The sequence below is a fragment of the Podarcis filfolensis genome, assembly GCF_964270895.1.
Source record: "Podarcis filfolensis genome assembly, chromosome: 9".
Lineage (NCBI taxonomy): Eukaryota > Metazoa > Chordata > Lepidosauria > Squamata > Lacertidae > Podarcis > Podarcis filfolensis.
This window is the reverse complement of record NC_139610.1, coordinates 67,246,618-67,264,502: the sequence shown is the minus strand read 5'-3', so window position 1 is coordinate 67,264,502 and position 17,885 is coordinate 67,246,618. Positions and strand designations below refer to the sequence as shown.

Genomic DNA, 17,885 nt, shown 5'->3' with positions numbered 1-17,885 from the left:
TAACTGCACCAGCAATGGGAGTGCCATGCATGGATGGGGCTCTGGAGCTATGCTCATGGGTCTCCCAAGTGCTTCTTGAAGGAGCAGTAGCACATGCAAAGGCAGTATGTTTCCTCTTAATAAATACCTTTCAGGGGAAATTTCGAAGCATTGTTGCAGTGTCTCTTGAGAAAGAGGGAAGCATACTAGGTATGAACCTTAACAGGTGTCTACAGCAGGACCGTTAAGCCCTTTCTCTTCCCCTGCCATTGTCCTCCAGACCTTTCTCTGCTAATCCTGGTGGATGCCAGGGCTGCAGCGGGTTTCCTTCTGATTCCGCACCTGTGCATATGGCTTTGCACACATGGCACCCATAGGAGATTTGGGTGACGTTGGCCACTTACGTAACTTCCCTTGTTGCATTTTTGTAACACTGGAGTGCTCCTGCAGGTCACTTACAAGGTCTCAAGGTACTGAAAAGGGCAAAGGGCAAAAGATGGAGCCATCTACTGGCTTCAGGATTATGTACTTGCAATGTAGGTATACAGATTTGCCTTTTTCGTGTTGACCTTTTTTAAAAAGGCGTTGGCGACCACTGGAGAGAGTTACAGGAGCAATCTCGCACCACAAGAATGTAACCAGGGATGTGCACCTCCAAAGGTCTTTCCTTACCTTCTTTGCAAGTTTAGAGCCACCATGGCCAGTTCTGTCTTCCAGGCTGATGCTGCAAGTCCCATCTGGGCGCAGGGCAGTCAGCACAGGGACCTGATCCCTTCCCTGAACATGTCTGTTTGTGAGTGACCGGCGCTCTGCTTCAGAGTGCTGGTCACCCACAAAAACTTTGGTGTGGAAATTCCTTTTGGCTGCACTTCTGCCAGCAGAAGTTGACCCACCAAAGAGCTTCGTATCCATTCCGTATTTCTCTCTAGTACTGAATACTGGCTAAGCTTAGTTTCTGCAGTAGCTAAAACAACAGACACCTTAAAGACGTGATCCCTCTTTACAAACAGGATCTGCACCATACCGTTGCTCTTTGCAGCTCTTCAAAACTTCTAGTTACTCCATCCATCCTTCCACCCAACATTTTGTGGCCATTGACCACACGCTGTCCTCACTGAACTGCTTTTAAATTTCCCTCCCTTAGGATCCTTAGGGAAGGTTTATTTTTAACTTGTGCAAAATTTGGGGTCTGTCTCTCAGTCTTGCTGATGATCTCCTCCCGCTTCTTTTGTGCGTGGATTGATGCCATTTTGGCTAGACAATCAACAACAGTCACATGACATAAGTGTCATGTAACGCAGGGGCCAAAATAATTTCCATACACGGTGTTGCCAAATGTCATGGGTTGCAAAGGACTTCGGTAGATCCGTTAAATTTTTGTGCAGTGTATATCCCTGCCACTTCCTACATCTGATGAATTGGGCTCATGTTCATGACAGCTCACGCCACAAATTGAGTGCTGGTCTTTAAGGTGCTACAAGACTCTTAGTTGCTTTTGCTACAGCAGACTAACATGGCTACCTTTCTGCTATAACCGAAGTCCTATTCTGCAATTTGTAAAAATGAGCAGAGCGAGGTCCATTTTGACTGTTCTGGCTTCTGACTGTGCTTCCCTTGTGGGGGTGGGGAATCAATATGTAGGTTATATTTTTTTAAATGAAGGATTCTTTGAAAGAGTAATTATTTTTGAAGCTGTCTTTACATGGAAGAAACTCTATTTTTTGTATATCTTATAAGCATCTGTAATGGTGATTGCTTGACCTAGTCAAGGAGGTCTGTCTCTGGACTCAGTCGAATTTGCAGATTACAGGAGGGCGTTCCAACTTTGGAAAATTGTACATTTTCGGCATGGGCTGGCTATCTCACCTCACCTTGTGCCCCTTTGGCCTTGTTCACAATGCACCTTTATTGTAGAGCAGTTAAGGAGACATTCTGCTGTGCAGAACCCACATTGGGGAGCTGTGAAGGAGTATTCTCCCATTGATTGCAGACAAAATTCAGGACGGGTTTAGACCAGGACTAGGAAGCTTGTAGACCTCTAGATATGGCTGGCTCCCATTGTCCTGAGCTCTGCTCATGCTGGTCAGGGCCTCAGGTTCCCCGTCCATGCCTGGTTCATTTAGTCCTACGTTCAGTGTCCCAACCTCAGTTTCTAAAACAGGAGGAGGTGGAAATGAGCTTCACTTGGAGATAATTTTTCTCCACCCTTCTCCAACACCAGATAATGTGTGCTGTGGTTCTTCAGTGGTGAAGGAAAAGCACTCTGTGCGAGAAGGATTTCCCTCATGTTACTATAATATCACATCTTCCAGGGCTGAACCTGGTGATAGGAAGTTTCTGGTACTGATCCCTAGCTCAGAGAAAGCTGTAGTTTCTGCATAGACCGTTGCTGTCTATATAAGCACAATCTCTTTTATAATAATATTTTATGAGGCAGCAACTTTCTGTTTCCCAAACTAAAGCTATCCACCTTTGACTATAAATTAGGCTGACATTTTTACTTCCTTGTTTGAGCATGCGTCTGAGATGCAACAGTGAATTTTGTAAAAAAAAGAAGAGAGAATGAAATAAACTGTAACATCTGACCTGGGTTTCAAACTTGCAATCCCAAACAGACCCCTTGCCCCTCACTCACTATAAAGAGGGATCAGTTAGGGGAAGTGCAGATGTTACATTAAGGTAAATTTAGGAGGGGGGGGCAAGGCCTGGCTGTGCCATTTTCTCAGTGGTGTAATGTTTAGAGCTAACGGAAGGGTGAAGCCTGAAAATGGCAACTCTGGCATCCCTGCAGAAACCAACCCTTTTTTGAGAAGCATCCCAAAAAGCTTTCTAGGAGATAAGACTGAGCCTGCTGAATGGGGGTTACAGGAACTTAATATTTTTTTATCAGGCTCTGTGGACACATTCCAGGTTTTGTTTCGTTTCGCCTTTTTTTGCTGCAACGATAAGGATTAACTTTTGGAGAGAGAGAGAAAGAGAGGAGGAAAGATGGAATTCTCAAGGTTATTTTTGTAGAGGATCCATTTGGTTGTTATTTCTTTTTACGTGTCTGGAGTTCCCCCACATGGCGTCAGACTGTCACTGCAGTTGTCAAACCAGAGCAGCAGTCGCAGGCTTTGCAGATAATACTGTTAAGGGCTACTGCTGCTTCAAACATGGGGCCAGATTCTGGCTGGCTTAGACTGGCTGGTCAGGGTTATAGTGTTTGTTTCACTGCATGTATACATGTGCTAGGAAGCTGTGGTTTGGCTCAGCTTTCCTGCGCACATGCACTATTCATACATGCAGCAACACACGCATGTTGGACACACACAGGGCTGCATATCTAAATCATGCCCTGTGATAGGTATTTCCCAACCCCGGTTCTCTCTGTCATTTGCCAGAAGTGGAGTTGGGGTGCTGGAGCCTGAAATGCAGTGGGCAGGACACGATCCAGCCTCCTGATAATTAGGACACACCTGGCCAACCCAGATGCTGCATGCTGTCTGCCGTTATAGGGTTGGGTGTCCTTGGCGGTTTGAGAGGCGTCCCAGTTACAGCTGGCAAGGTTTCGGCGCAGATATAAACCCCTGACAGAGCGCGGCCACATTGACACAGAATGCTAAGCCAGGGGCCACACCGTGTGAGCACAATGCACACTTGGAAGGCACACACACTCTCATGCGCCACGACCACACATGGACGTGCACATTAACTCCATGCAGTCGCCAGCAATTGGACGGGTGGGGGGAAGGGGTTTCCACTTTCCCCCCTCAAGGCCGATGGGGTCATATTCTTGGTGGCGAGAGAAATCTAACTGTAGCTTCTTTCAAGGTGGGGCCCTCTGGCAAACTGTGGTTTGTCAAGATGCAAGCATATGTGCTAAGCTACAGAGGGTGGTTTATTAATGCAGCCCAATTGCTCCTACTTTTCTCCTTCCTTCTGCAAGCAGGTAAACAAACGATGAGCTGGTTAGCTTTGCATCCAAACCTTTATTTTGCCCAAACCACAATTACCTGTTTTTTACCTAAGCTATTGTGATTTGCCTGGGTGGAACAAACCATGATCTCCAGCATCACTTAGCTTTACTGACATGCTCTGTATAGGGTATATTTGTATTCTGATGTCTTCTTGAATGTTTACTGTAAGGCACACTGGGCACAGCTTATTGTGGGAAAGCAGCATATAAGTAAACGCAATCAAGTAGTCATAAAACTTTCACTGTTTGTGTACCTGCATGCAGAAGGGAGGCATGTCGCCTAGGGACTTGAACTGCATGCACACTGTACTTTAATAAATGATACTTCGTGACTTGGCACTGCATGCAAATGCTGCCTGTGTCTGATGGCCACATTTAACAATTCACAGTGGACTGCATGTGTTGCAGAGAGTTGATAGATGACCCCCTAGATGTCCCTTCCAGCTCTGCAGTTCTAGGATTCTATGATTCTCTCCTGCAGAGAATCACTTTCTGTGCAGGTAGCTCTTTCCACTTTTAGAAACTGTTGTGTGCTCAGATGTGCAGTTTAGTGCTTTCACTTGCTGTTGAATGCTTTAAATGGAAAAGCGAGAGTATGTCATCGTTATTACAATATATATGCATACATATTTATCATGCACACCCACAGATGTTGCAACCTAGCCTGGATTTCTGCTTTTAAAAGGTTTTTAAGTTTTCTCTTGCCCTTGAATGCAGTGCTCCACTTTGCCTAGGAAAGGGTTTGGACTTTTCTTGGTAACAGAACCCATAGTGGCACGACTGCAAGTGTTGTTGAAGTCCATTGACTCGTGGCAGATCAACCTGCTCACTGCTGCCGGCATGACTTCCCTCTGAAACCCAGCAAATTGGAATGCTCCCTTTTAATCCAGAGCAAGAACTGGGCAGCTGAGGTTTTACACCGTATGTTTGTGGCAAGGCAGAATATATAGTATCTAGCATTTTTATAACACTTCCGGAGACAATGTGCTGATCTGGAGCAGAACTTCCAGATCAACTTCTCCAGTTAAATGATTTCAGGAAGCAGGAGTGGTAAAAACCCCTTGTCCTAAGACAGCCATTGCCAGCCTTCCTCAGCCTGATGCCATAACTCCTATCAGCGCCATTGTGTGCTGACCTAGGCTCTTGTCTTGCATTGCTTTTTTGATGTGGAGAGAATTTGCTAGTGGGAGTCCCTCCATTCCCCCAGCATTCAAACAAGAATGGTGCAGTCCAGGAAATACTGTACCCTCTGACTCCTGCATGTAACATGCACTCTTGCAGCATGCATTCCTTCAGCTACAATTTTCAAACATGCTAGCTTGTTAATTCTGGGAAATGTACAGCTTTGTTTGCTTCATCAATATCTTTTCCAAGGCACTTACTTTGCCCAGTGTTTTGTAGTAGGTGTCTGTTCCTTTGCTCAGTTAAGGGTTGTTGGGGATGGGGATTTTTTTTTTAGTGCAAAGTACAGTGTGCTACTCAAGGATAGTGATTTGCCAATTAACTGGTATATGCTTTCTAAATCTGCAATTAAATTGCTGTGTTCCAATCTGTCCCAAGGCATGCACTGGCTCCCACTGCTTGCAGAAACTTTTGCATTCATTCCAGTGGAGGGAGCCCATCTGCACATGCATTTCTTTGCACATGAGACACTGAATCAATGGCGCATCCCATGCACATCTAAGGAGGGCATTGGGGGGAATGTGTGTGCTTGCATGAAGAAGGGCCCCAGGTTCAAGTCCTGGCATGCCCAGTTGAAAGGCTCTCCAGTAGCAAAGCTGGGGGAAGGCCTTTGCCTGAGCACTTGGAGGTACACAGAAAGCTGCCTTGTACGGATTATAGGTCCATTTAGCTCAGTCCTGTCTACATCGATTGACAGTAGCTCTCCAGGGTTTCAGGCAAGAGTCTTTCCCCACCCAATCTGGAGACACAGAGTTTTGAGCCTGGGAACCTCTTGCACACATCCTGTGGCTGAGCTATGCCCCTTTCCCAAACTACTCAAAGGATACTAACCTTATCCAAGCTGGAACTGCCCATGTGTTGTTGGGCTCCAAGCTCCCATCAGTCACAGCTGGCATGGCCAGTGCTCAGGAACGGACATCCAAAACATGTGGAGAGTACCAGCTTTGGGAAGGCTGGAAGAGACAGGTAGCTGGACCAGTGAAGCCTCCTAGTGGTGCAGCAATAAAGCTGCCAGCACACTTGCAAAGATAAGCAGGGTCTGGTATGGTTCCAAGTTGGATGGGAGACCATGTGTTGAGAATCCTGCATTGCAAGGGGTTGGAATAGATGACTCTCAGAGTCCCTTCCAACACTATAACTTTATGAGAGGCAGCTGCTTGTTTCTGTCGCTGGAACCGGAGCATTAACTGGGGAAATTAATCAACCAGACCATCCTGTTTTTATCACACATGGCCCTAAATTTAAAAATGCTGTGTGGCTTTTGGGTCTGTGTTTTATGTCTTTGCTACTAGGCTTCCACACAATAAGAACCTAGCATGGATTTTAAAGGTTAAGTGTTGGTTGGTTTTCATTCCTTCCCATTCCATAATAATCCCTTTTGCAGAACCCTCTGCCATGAAGCAAGAAGCTGTCGCCAGCTTCCTTGTCATTTCCCACTGATTTCCCCCCCCCCCAATTTAATTCCCCCCCTTTTTTGAGTTGCTATTATTTCTAACATTTCTGTTCTCGTGTTTGTTTTTTGATTTGCAGTTCAAGCTTCACATAAAGCCTGCCAAGTCAAAGGATGTTCCTGCATTCACCTGCTTTTGCAGTAATGAGTTTCAGCCATCTTTGTTTTGTTTTTTTCTCTCTTCCCTTTTAAACACAAATCCTTACTATATTGATAATACTGTGTTGGGTGGGTGATGGAGCAAAGGCTACCTGGCCTTGGGCTTTATTGGGGATATTCCTTCTTCCTCTGAAGAACAGAAACTGTAAAATTGATTGGAATGGGAGCTGGAACTAGATTGTAAAAATTTTAAACTTGGGTCTTGTTCATTGCACTTGGGTCCACCTTTTGGCCATGGTCCTCTTGAGATCCTCTTGAGGTGTCTGAAACTTGGGTTGCTTTCGTACAACGGGCTTATGCTTTTTCCCCCCCATTTTGAATGGCAAACTCCTACCCTCCCACCTCCTGCACCAATGCACCTCTTAGCAAGAACACCATCCAGCCACCATAAAACCCTTTAAAGTCCATGGGTTTCTTTTATGGAAGGTTTAAGTACATGTTTACATTTTCCTCCCATTGAAATCAGTGGGGCTTTTGTGGGTCTCAGGGCCGTGCCTTGATTTTCCTTTAGAAGAAGATTTAGTACAAAGGGGATACTATTTAGGGTTTGAAAAGAAGAAAGAATTAAAGTCCCACTACACATGCAAATTGCTGTGTGGTCGTCTGCGCCAGGGCCATGATATTTTGAAAAACTTCATCACTTGTCGGAATGAAAGAGGATTTTAGCCATGCTCAGGAATTTTGGCTATGTATAGCACATTCCATTTATACTGAACTGGCTCACTGTGGTTAGCTTTTCACACAAACCCTCCCCAACCCCCCAGATACAACCCATTTCTACAACTAGCAAAGCCAGTCCAGGACTGAACAAGATGATGGGAGTCCAAAAACAGCTGAAACACTGTCTTAGAGCAGTAGCCTGAGGAGTCACGTGGGGCTACATCTGAAGCAAACTGCTGATATAGAGTAAGGCCCCGCTTGCCCTATGCATTTAAAACCTTCCACTTTGAACAGTCGTGGCTTCCTCCCAACGAATCCTGGGAAGTGGAGTTTGTTAAAGGTGGCAAGGCTGTTAGGAGACGCCCCTGTTCCCTTCACAGAACTACAATTCCCAGAGTTCCCTGGGAAGAACAATTGATTATTAAATCACTCTAGGAATTGTAGGTCTGCAAGGGGAATCGCGACCTCCTAACAACTCTGAGCCGTTTTAAACTACCATTCCCAAAATTATTTGGGGGGGGGCATGGCTGTTTAAAGTGGTATGATACTGCTTTAAATGTTGAGTGCAGATGGGTCCTAAGGCTCTTTCATCCTGACACAAAAGTGTTCTAAACCCACCGGTCCCACTCCGTCTAAGACTTCCTTTGGAAATAGCTTGCAAGTTTGCAGAAGAAGCCCCAGGCTCAGGATTTGTGACATGTCTCTTACTGACATTGCATGACTTCGCACATGCATGCTGCCTTTTGTAACGTCTTGGATGCTTTCCACTTTTGGTGTGTCCTTTTTAACAGGCTCCCCCAGTAAGTTTTGATCTTGCTTTTAACCAAACCTCGCTGCAGACATGATATAACTAACAAATGCAGCACGTGTGCAAACCAGAGCTGCACATTATTATTTTTAATTGATGGAGGATAACCTACTACAAATGCCTGGACACAGAGGAGCCACAAGGGCATCAGATAGCACAGGAGAAACATCCCTGGAATGTTAATAATCTTTACAGCATCAAGGATTTACTGAAAGAATTAGTGGTCTGTTTTATCCTGAAATGAAGAAATTAAACCTACCCCCTTAGGGCTCAGTCTTATGGGCGATGGGTGTTGTTCTTGTCATCTGATTTTAAATGAATTTGTGTAAGTATATGAGCTCAATGTAAAAGATTCATCTTTCATTTCTCAGTTCTTAGAAGTGAATAGCAGTTCCAAATAGCCTGCGGATCTTACCATCACGGCGCTCCCATGTGATCTCTCCTGTTTTTAACACTGTTGAAGTGTGGTATGGATGCAGCCGGTGCTTTTTTTCTTTAAAAAAAAATGTTTAGGGGTGCTCTCATTTTGACCCAAGAAAATCGCCATTTTATAGTTCAAATTGGGAGAAATAAATACAGCAAATGGACAAAAAGTACAAAGATTCACAAAATGTGTAGGGCTACGTGTACCCCTGTGTTCCCCCCAGGGAAAAAGCACTGGATGCAGCCATGGGAGAGAGACAACCACGTTTTTCCTGCAACGTAAGAACCATCCCTCGGGCTTCACGCCATTTGTTAAACCATGGTTAGTTGCTGGTTGTGGTCAAAGCTCTGCTTGGGCCAGGACTTCAGAATTGCTGCTGCAAGGACAAGGTAGGCTGTGCGAGCAAGGCATTGCCAGACTACAGTCATAGGCACCTGCTCGAGGGCTTATTCACACAAGTTTAGATGTGCACCCAAATCCCCTTTGCTTCGTTTCTGAGCGTGCACCCAAAGTTTTAAGTTGCGGTGTTGAAAAATAGGTGTTTGGGAGCACACGGACGCTCATCAGAGTACCAGAAATGGGTGCGACTCTCTGTTGATTGTGTGCATGATTGTGCTTGTTAATGGTTAGCAGGATTTACACAACAAAAACTGGCAAGTAGGTAGAGAGTAAGAGTATTGTGGGAATGTGAGGGTTTTGGAACGTACAGAGCGTAGAGCAGCCTTCACCAACTTTCAGATGTTTTTGACTACTTCTCCCATAAGAGCCCAGCCGGAACATGATGGGGGCTGATGGGAGTTGTAGCCAGACATTTTGGCGGAGGTGGGAGACATGTTTGTCAAAGGCTGGGCCCACAGGAGAGAGAAATGGCTACAGCACCCTGACTTTCTGCAGAGCGAAAAGGCCACATGTATTTTTTAAAATAGGTTTCATTGGTTGCAACCAATGTACTTGTCCATCCGAAGCTGAGCCAAGCAGGGATAGAAGGAAAGCTCCTTTGAATTCCAGTGACTTTCAAATCGATTTCTATCTCATTAACGTCACATCTTTATGAAGCTGGTCTAGCCACCACGACTTCCCAGGGAACTGTGGAAGACGTAGCTTTTGGTTCTCGGCACCCTTGTTTAAAAACAGCATTTGCCAGGTTTCTTGAGCAGAACGTGAAGCCGTGTGGCAGCCAAACTAATTTCTAAACTTGCTTGAGCTCTCCGTGTCAATGTCGAACTGTGAGGGAAGACAAGCCTCTCCTGTCCAGATTACTTTTACGGTTTCCACTTTGAAATTGTATGTGCCAGGCAAGGCAAATATTGGAATGAAATCTCACCCCGTACCCAACCTCCTCTTCGTCCTTTACTTTCCCTCGCTCTCACTTTAACTGTTGTGAAGCTGACTCTGAAGTATTTAACTGTTTGTATTTTTCTGTGCTGGACAGAACATTTTCCTTTCTGACACTTTCCAAGAGATGGCGAGTCCTGTTTACCTTCCGCTTCCCTCAACATTTTCTCTACTGCTGACGTGCAGCCAATTGTCCCTCTGCTTCCAGCTAGGTAGTCTCCTGTTTCTTACCTTTTTCAAAAACGCACTCTTTGAAATTACGCTCATCACCAAAGTCACCACCCTTCCTTCGCTTTCCAACTTTGCTTGCTTCTCTGCCAAACCGCCAAGGTGTCTTTTTTTCTTTTTCCTCTTCCCTTGCTCTCAAGCAGCAAAAAAGGCTAATCTGTTCTTAGCAAAAGCCAGAAGGCTGGTTCACACATCACACTAAACACAGGTTCAAGCTGCCTCTGCAGGTGAACAAGTCTTCGTGTGGCGGAGACTAAACGTGTCGATTTGTGGAGCCCAGAGGTTGTGCAAACGGACTGCACTTGTTGAAACATTACCTCAACTGTTCAAGTGTCCATCTTGGCTATCTGCATGCACAGGTTGTACCTTTGTGGAATATGATGTGTGAACACCCTTAGCAGGATGGCTGAAAACCTGCCCAAAGGGAGGCAGATCAGCAAAAGATAGGACCAGTTTTGTGCTATACTGTAATGCAGCCTTTGTCAACCTGGTGCCCTCCAAATGCTTCAGAACTTGTAGTCCGAAGCATCTGTAGGGTTCCAGGTTGCCTAAGGCTGCTTCAGTGCAAGCGTTGCGGCCAAAAGAAGGACTTGCCAGCTAGGCAAGCTGGATGAAAAGTAGCGATCCAAGCAACTGCTTCTCTCTTGGCCTTGAACAGAAGGAGCCAGTTTCCTAACCATGCAATGCAGCAGCTTCGTTGTGCAACTATATGTTCAAGTTTCCCAAAGCTTGAATGCTTGTGTGCCGTGTTTGCACCAGCCATGTCTGTGTGTGTCCTGATTCCTAATCGGCTTTTGTGCCTGCTCAGTTTGTTTTAAGTATTTTATTTGTTCCGCCTGCTTAGTTTAAGAGAATCCCTCTGAGAAATAAGGTGTTTTCCCCATCTATAGCAACCTACCAAGCGGTAAAGAGAACTTGACCAGAAGTTTCTTCCCAGAAATCAGAACAGGAGGGTAATAAAATTCTCTGCCCAGCTTGGTGAGGAGGCTGTACAGGCACATGACTTACCAGGCTCTTGACAGCCTTGCAGATAAGCCAGCCTGCCTATGCATGTGAGTGCCAGCCCTTGTGGCACCTAGGCCACCTCCTGTTCCCCCCCCCTGCAAACCCCTTTCAGTTTTCAAAAGCCTCCTTATCTGATCACCTGGAAGCAGGACTTAGTCACCACAGGTGAGTAGGCAAGTGGCTAATGTGCCAAGTTAGAAGACCGATAGATGCATCCTTGCTAAAGCAAACATTTTGTCTTGTCAATTTCCAGCAGTCAATATAGCTCAGAGGTCAGCAAACTTTTTCAGCAGGGGGCCGGTCCACTGTCCCTCAGACCTTGTGGGGGGCCGGACTATATAAGTGCAGGCACCCAGATCCTGGAGATTCTGCTATTTGCAGCCTAGGTCTAGATGCCTCTACAGATCTCCCGTTGCAAACCCCTTTGCCAAATGTATTCTGGCTTTTGTCCTCCTTTCTTTTTTAAACTCCGCGAGTTTCTTTCCTTCCTTCCTTCATTCTTAGTGGAGGGGGATTTCTTTCCGATTGCTCTGATCTCCCTCCCCTTCAGAAACCCCCATAACGTAAAGTTATTTGTTGATGTATGCTCCAATCTGACTCTTCAATGCCCTTTTCGAAACCCACCTTTTAAACGTTTCGAAACATGGCATCTTTACGGCACCTTAGAGTGGGCTGCAGTCCACCTCTTGTCAGTTGGTTGCTCACAACTAGGTGCACCAGAATTTTAATGCGTGTGCAGTCAAAAGCACCTCCGGTATAGGGCGGCATATAAATTCAATTAATAATATCATAATGATCCGTTCAGTACAGATAAGCAGCAGCCACACTCAGATGCAGATCCCAGCGTATATTTGGAGACACACCAGATTTGTCTGCTCCTGATCCAACGAGAGATGCATGCATGGAAGCTGGCTTACCTGCATGGGTCGCCTTAGCTCAGAAAGGTGAAGCACCTGTGGCCTTTTGGATATTGCTGGTCTCCCAACAGTCCCAACCATTATGGCCGGTGCTTAAAGAAGATGGCAGTACAATATTTGGAGGGCCACAAGTTCCCTGGGAGCTAATTAACTGCCAGAGAGCCAGGGTCTTGCCCTACCTTAGCCACTCCCCGGACCATGTTTAGCTTGCTAAATATTGCACTTGCTTCTCCTTTCTGTATCTATGCCTTTCTTCACAGCAGTCCTTGGCTCTGCACGGAATAATGTCTCTCCTCAAAAGCTTTTTGGATGTGCTTTCTCCTTTGCATGTAAGTATAGCTGCACAAGACCATTCTGCCCACCTTTAGGAACTACCCCAAAGGGCTGGGTTTTTTTTGCAAACGGGTGTGCTTGTGATCTGCAGGGGTGCAGAGATGTTCCAATATTCCTTCGGCTAAATTGCAACTCGGTAGTACAGAACAAAAGGGGCGAAGCAGCAGGTGGCCAAGCACAGCGACTCCAGTCCAGCAACAGTTGGTAGAACTTGGCTTTCCTTTTGATCAGTGGCGCAGTTTGTTCACAAATAATGTTCAAAGGGCTTTGCTGCTGGAACCTGTGCATGTTGAACCAGAAATTATATTCAGTTCAGTTGAAGTTACTTCCAAGTAAGGGTGCTATGCTGTACATATTGATTGCAGGGCGGTCTTCTAAGTAAAGACGTTTAGGATTGTTCTGTTGATCTGATATCCAGAAAGTTTCATTGAGAGAGCATTGGAACATACTGCCAGTAAAAAATGCTTAATATCCAAGTGGTGAACGTTTAGTTCACTTTCAGCAGTGGTGGTTATCCAGGAAGGAGTTACTCCTCCCCCACGATTTGGAGGTAGGGCTATGCAATTTGTATTTATTTTATTTTTTTGCCTGGCCCTTCACTGACAGGAGCCTCCCGCAATTCCAGCAACAGCGCTTTCATGGTGCTCCCATTTTTATTTTTTGTGCTAGGAAAAAAGCCCACTTCACCGTTTTGTGTGATCTCCCAGCTAAACCGCCCTAAATACCCAGGTTTTACTGGTAGTCCTAGAAAAAACACAGCTTAGAGACACAAGCTCCATTTTTGATATGCTTACGTGTTTATTTTCTATTTTATATGTGTTTTAATGTATGGGGCAGCTGCCCATTCCTGCATTGCAGGGGATTGGAATAGATGATCCTTAGGGTCCCTTCCGACTCTACAATTCTGTGATTCTATGAATACCTGCCATGAGACAGCCGAGTTTCTCTCTCCCCCCCCCCCCCCAATAACTTCCTGGAGCCAGCTTAGTATTCTGTCACTCAAACCAATAAGTAGAGAAATGATGACCGGCCCTTGAGTAAATCCTCACTCTTGTATTTGGCCAGCTCTGGTAGTGTTTAGTCAGGAAGGTCAAGCGATCGAGAACTTTACCATTTGCTTATTTTTATTTTTGAAGAAGTGCTTGCTATAAAAAGGAGCAGGAAAACAAGACCCAAACTTTTATCTAATTTGGTTGGTTTTTTTTTTGTTGAACACAAGAAATGTCCACGGTGTCTTATTCCAAGTGCCAAAGGCTATAACAGCTGCAGCTGTATATATATTTGCACTTGAATAAAAACCATACCCCTTGCTGTGCCCTGGGAGGGTTGGTGTTGGGGTGGGAGAGGGTTGGTTTTGGTTCTTACAAAAACGTTTGGTGCAATGGCTTCACGTTGCTTCAAAGTAAGACCAGTCTTGGTCTGCATCCCTGGAAGGTGTGATGGATATTAATACAGAGTGGTATTTTGGAAATCGCTCAGCGCTGGCCTGCCCACTTCTGTTGCAGCCGGCAGGGAAATCCCAATGGAATCACGAATAGCATAGCAACAATGCGCCCCACCCATTGCAAGTTGAACTTGCATGCTTCTTTCCCATGTGTAATTTCATATCCTAAGCACCAGGTTTTAACCACCACCACCAACACACACACCCCCACAGACAGTTGATGGGGGTTAGTTGAGATTCAATAAGGCTAGAGCTTTGCTATTGCCATTCACAACCAGGGCCGTCTTAAGTATTTCCGGTGCAAAGATCCCTCCAGCACCACCTCCCTTTCCCAGAGTTGTCCAGCTTTTTTTAGGGCTGGAGGAGTCGGGCAGTGGCTGGAGGGCAGCTCCTCTGGCAGGGAAGAGGCAGAGGCTGGATGCGGTGCCTCCCGGCTCAGCTAGCCGCTTCGTGCCACGGTGGCCATGGCAGGCAGCACGCTGAGCGAGCAGCTCTGCACTGAGCGAGGGCACATGCGCCACTCCCACCGAGCGTCGGCTCGCTTTTCCCCCTTTTAGTTTGCAGGCACCCTGCAGAATTCGGCACCTGCAGGCTAAAAGGGAAAAAACCGAGCTGATGCTTGGTGGGAGTGGCGCATGCACCCTCGCTCACTCAGCGCGCTCATTCGGTGTTCCCCGGACTCTCTCCTGGCGCCGTCCAGAACTTGGTGCCCTGGTGCCCCGCGCCACTAGCCTCTATGGGCAAGACGGGCCTGGTCACAACAGACAACTGGTTTCCTTTTTGACAGTGAGATTATAGGTGTTTGCCACACGTGGTTGATGACTTGCTATCCGAAACTGCCCAGTGATTCCCATATTAAGAATGAGTATAAGCAAGTGATGGACTTGCTTGCTTGAAGCTCTGTCAACTTGCAGCCTTCCTCCAAAATCCCTGTCTAAAAGGGCATTAACGTGCCATCTCAGCCATACCCACCCACACACACCCCCGGGTGCTAAAATGTCAAACGCTAATCACCAAACAGGGAGCTATTCTATGAGGGCAACCCCTCAAAATCACATCACCTTTCACACACCAGCTGCATTCGGAGGCATTCGCTTCTTGGTCAGGGAATGTGTGTCCAGGTCACTTCCATTACGCACTCTGTCTCCCGTCTTCCCAATTGGAACTATAGAGGGTCCAATTGAGGGAAAGTAGGGCTCTTAAAAATAGTAACAAAAGTGGAAAGGCTAGACTCCAAACATAAGGGAACAAAGAACAAAGTCTTGACAGAGCACCAAAATTCTAAAAAATATATATTGTGCGTTTAGTGTTGACGTTGAATGTGATGTTAGTGGCAACTGGTGAGCCAGTAACAGGAGCTAGGAGCTCCTAGACATTAACATATGAATGGGACCCCATGAACACCCAAGATGGGTGAGATCCAGCCACTTCTGTGATATCAAAACGAGCAAATAAACACTTGGGGCAAGCTATACCAGAAGCCACAGTGTCAAGCAAGAATGCCAGTGTTAATGGTGATAGTGCACTGTTATTTGGGACAGCTGCAACCACACTGGTTTACACATTAACCTTAACATAGACTCTTCACTATCTGCGTACTGCACCGTCAAAACTCCAACACGCTCTTCCTGCTGCCTAGAGTGCTTGCATTGTTACTAGGCAGATGCTTACACGATTTTTGTTTTCAAGCGAGCCCTGTTTAATAGGCAGCCAACACTCACAAACACAGCCAGAGTTTGCAGATTGAAGCCATTTAATACCATTCGCACCAAATCGTGGGTTTTCTATGCAGCATGAACATGGGGCTCCCCACTTCAAGAGTGGCCCTATTTGTTTTACTAGGGTTGATGCTTACAAATGTCTTGTTTTGCTATGTGACAAACTGAGACGCGTGTTGTGAACATTTACTATACCTTAAGAGGTTTGTATCTTTCTGACTTGCCATTCATGAACGCCAACCTGTAACCTTGCCATATCTTTGCACCAAAAGGGGGTCAAAAACCACGGTTGCATTTACGGTAAAGTAGTCCTTACATCTGTGTAGCTGGAGCCTGGCAGTGTAGCCTTGAAACATATATGAAGGGTTCTGTTTTATCTCCTCCTTTCCCCCAATTTTATCGATATTGAACTGTGAACAGCCGTAGGAATATGTCGTTTGTATACTTCTGTTTTGTGGGATTTTGTGTTGTTGTTTTTTAAGGGGGGGGGGAGTTTGCTGACTGCCTTAAAACTTTTTAGGTGTAGTTTCTTCTATTCATTTCCTATTTTGAAAGTATCCTATGTTTTTACCAGAATGACTTTGTAACCGACTTACAGTGTTAATATAGCGCTATATATATATGTTATGTATCCGTCCATTAGACTTTTGTTAACACTTTTCAATGTCAAAAAATGGTTTTTCCAAGCACACCAACAATCGGCATCTTTGTGCATTTGACAGACACGGGGTTTGGGGTTTTCTTTTTGTTTTGTATATGTTCTTGGATGTTTACTCCTGAAGAGTCCGAACACACAAAAGTGGGAAGGAGAAAATACATTTTAAAAAAGCAAAAGCAAAACATAACATGCATTATTCTTTTTTTGTGCGGCCTTCATTTTTAAAATATTTTGGTTTGCCACTTAAACTTTCTGGGAGTGATGGGGAGGGGAGAATTGGGAACGGGAGCCACTGGAGCCCAGCTGGTTTGCAGCCTTTAGGGATCTCTTCCATCATTTGTACACACACTCCATCCCCTTTTTCTTTTGCTCTCCCCTTTTTGGTCACAGATCATTGGGCACAGTCACTGCCATTTTAAATTGTCCATTCTGTGCTCTCTTGTTCCCCCTCACAGCATCTTGGCAAGGTCCAGACATCTTTGTGCTTCATTCTCGCATGTTCCAGCCTCTTTATACTCGGGTCTGTTTTTGGCATTCCTGCATTCATTTGCAAAGGGCAAGAGGGCTGCCAGTATGTGGCACGGACTTAACCCTCAGAATCCTTTGCTTCAGTTTAGAAAGGGATAAGTGTAGCAGCTGTAGGGCATTCGGTGGCACGGGGGGAGGACAGGTGGCTTGCAAAATTTTGGCAGCTGAGGTTTTTACTCTGGCTGGGGTGGGACTGCAGGGCAGCATCCACTGCAGTGCCGTAGATTCCGGTGTATTAGGCGACTGGGCATATAAGGACCCTGACCATTAGGTCCAGTCGTGGCCGAGTCTGAGGTGGCGGCGCTCATCTCGCTTTATTGGCCGAGGGAGCCGGCGTACAGCTTCCGGGTCATGTGGCCAGCATGACTAAGCCGCTTCTGGCGAACCAGAGCAGCGCACGGAAACGCCGTTTACCTTTCCGCTGGAGCAGTACCAATTTATCTACTTGCACTTTGATGTGCTTTCGAACTGCTAGGTTGGCAGGAGCAGGGACTGAGCAACGGGAGCTGACCCCGTCGCGGGGATTTGAACCACCGACCTTCCGATCCGCAAGTCCTAGGCTCTGTGGTTTAACCCACAGCGCCACCAACGTCCCTGGGCATATAAGACGACCCCCCAAATTGGCAGCTTCGCTGGGCAGCAGCAGGGGGCGGCGGGCTCCGCTCCGCGCCAGGAGGAAGCCGTCCAGCGAAGCCGGCTTAGCATCGCTGGGCAGCTTCGCCGGGCTACTTCCTCGCGGCATGGAGCCCACCGCCCACTGCCACTGCCCAGCGAACCCATACCCAGCATATAAGACGACCCGACTTTTTAGAGGATTTTCTGGGGTTAAAACTTCATCTTCTATGCCAGAATCTACGGTATTTTGCAGATTTGCACAGATTTTAACTGTGCAGCAGAACAGCTCTCCTTTCCTCTCCCCGTGCACCTCTTAAATCTATTTGGAGTACTTCTCAAACCATTTGGGGCAGGGGGAGGCAAATAAATCCTTGCCCTAATGTTGGAAACCCCCCTTGAGGGTCAAGATTTGCCCCTCTCTCTCCCCACCATGTAGAACAGAACAAAATATTTACAAATCAGGCAGAATAAGCATCATCAGATT

At 46.2% G+C, this 17,885-nt stretch overlaps 1 protein-coding gene across 11 annotated transcripts in view; it reads left to right on the top strand.

The window, feature by feature from the left end:
- SEPTIN11 (septin 11) overlaps positions 1 to 17,885 on the top strand; it is a 103,985-nt gene that overhangs the window by 80,424 nt on the left and 5,676 nt on the right. For 3 of the 11 annotated variants that reach the window (XR_014538438.1, XM_083571534.1, XM_083571538.1), the window contains exon 10: positions 12,366 to 12,434. The exons of 4 other annotated variants lie outside the window; for them this stretch is intronic. Coding sequence is in view for 6 of the 7 variants with exons in the window: in XM_083571534.1 (XP_083427660.1) it covers positions 12,366 to 12,390 (25 nt within the window). In the remaining variant the exon portion in view is untranslated. Of the gene's footprint in view, positions 1 to 6,649; positions 7,290 to 12,365; positions 16,228 to 17,885 lie in introns of those variants that run through there. 4 more of the 11 variants (XM_083571532.1, XM_083571537.1, XM_083571536.1 and 1 more) reach the window with 2 other exon arrangements.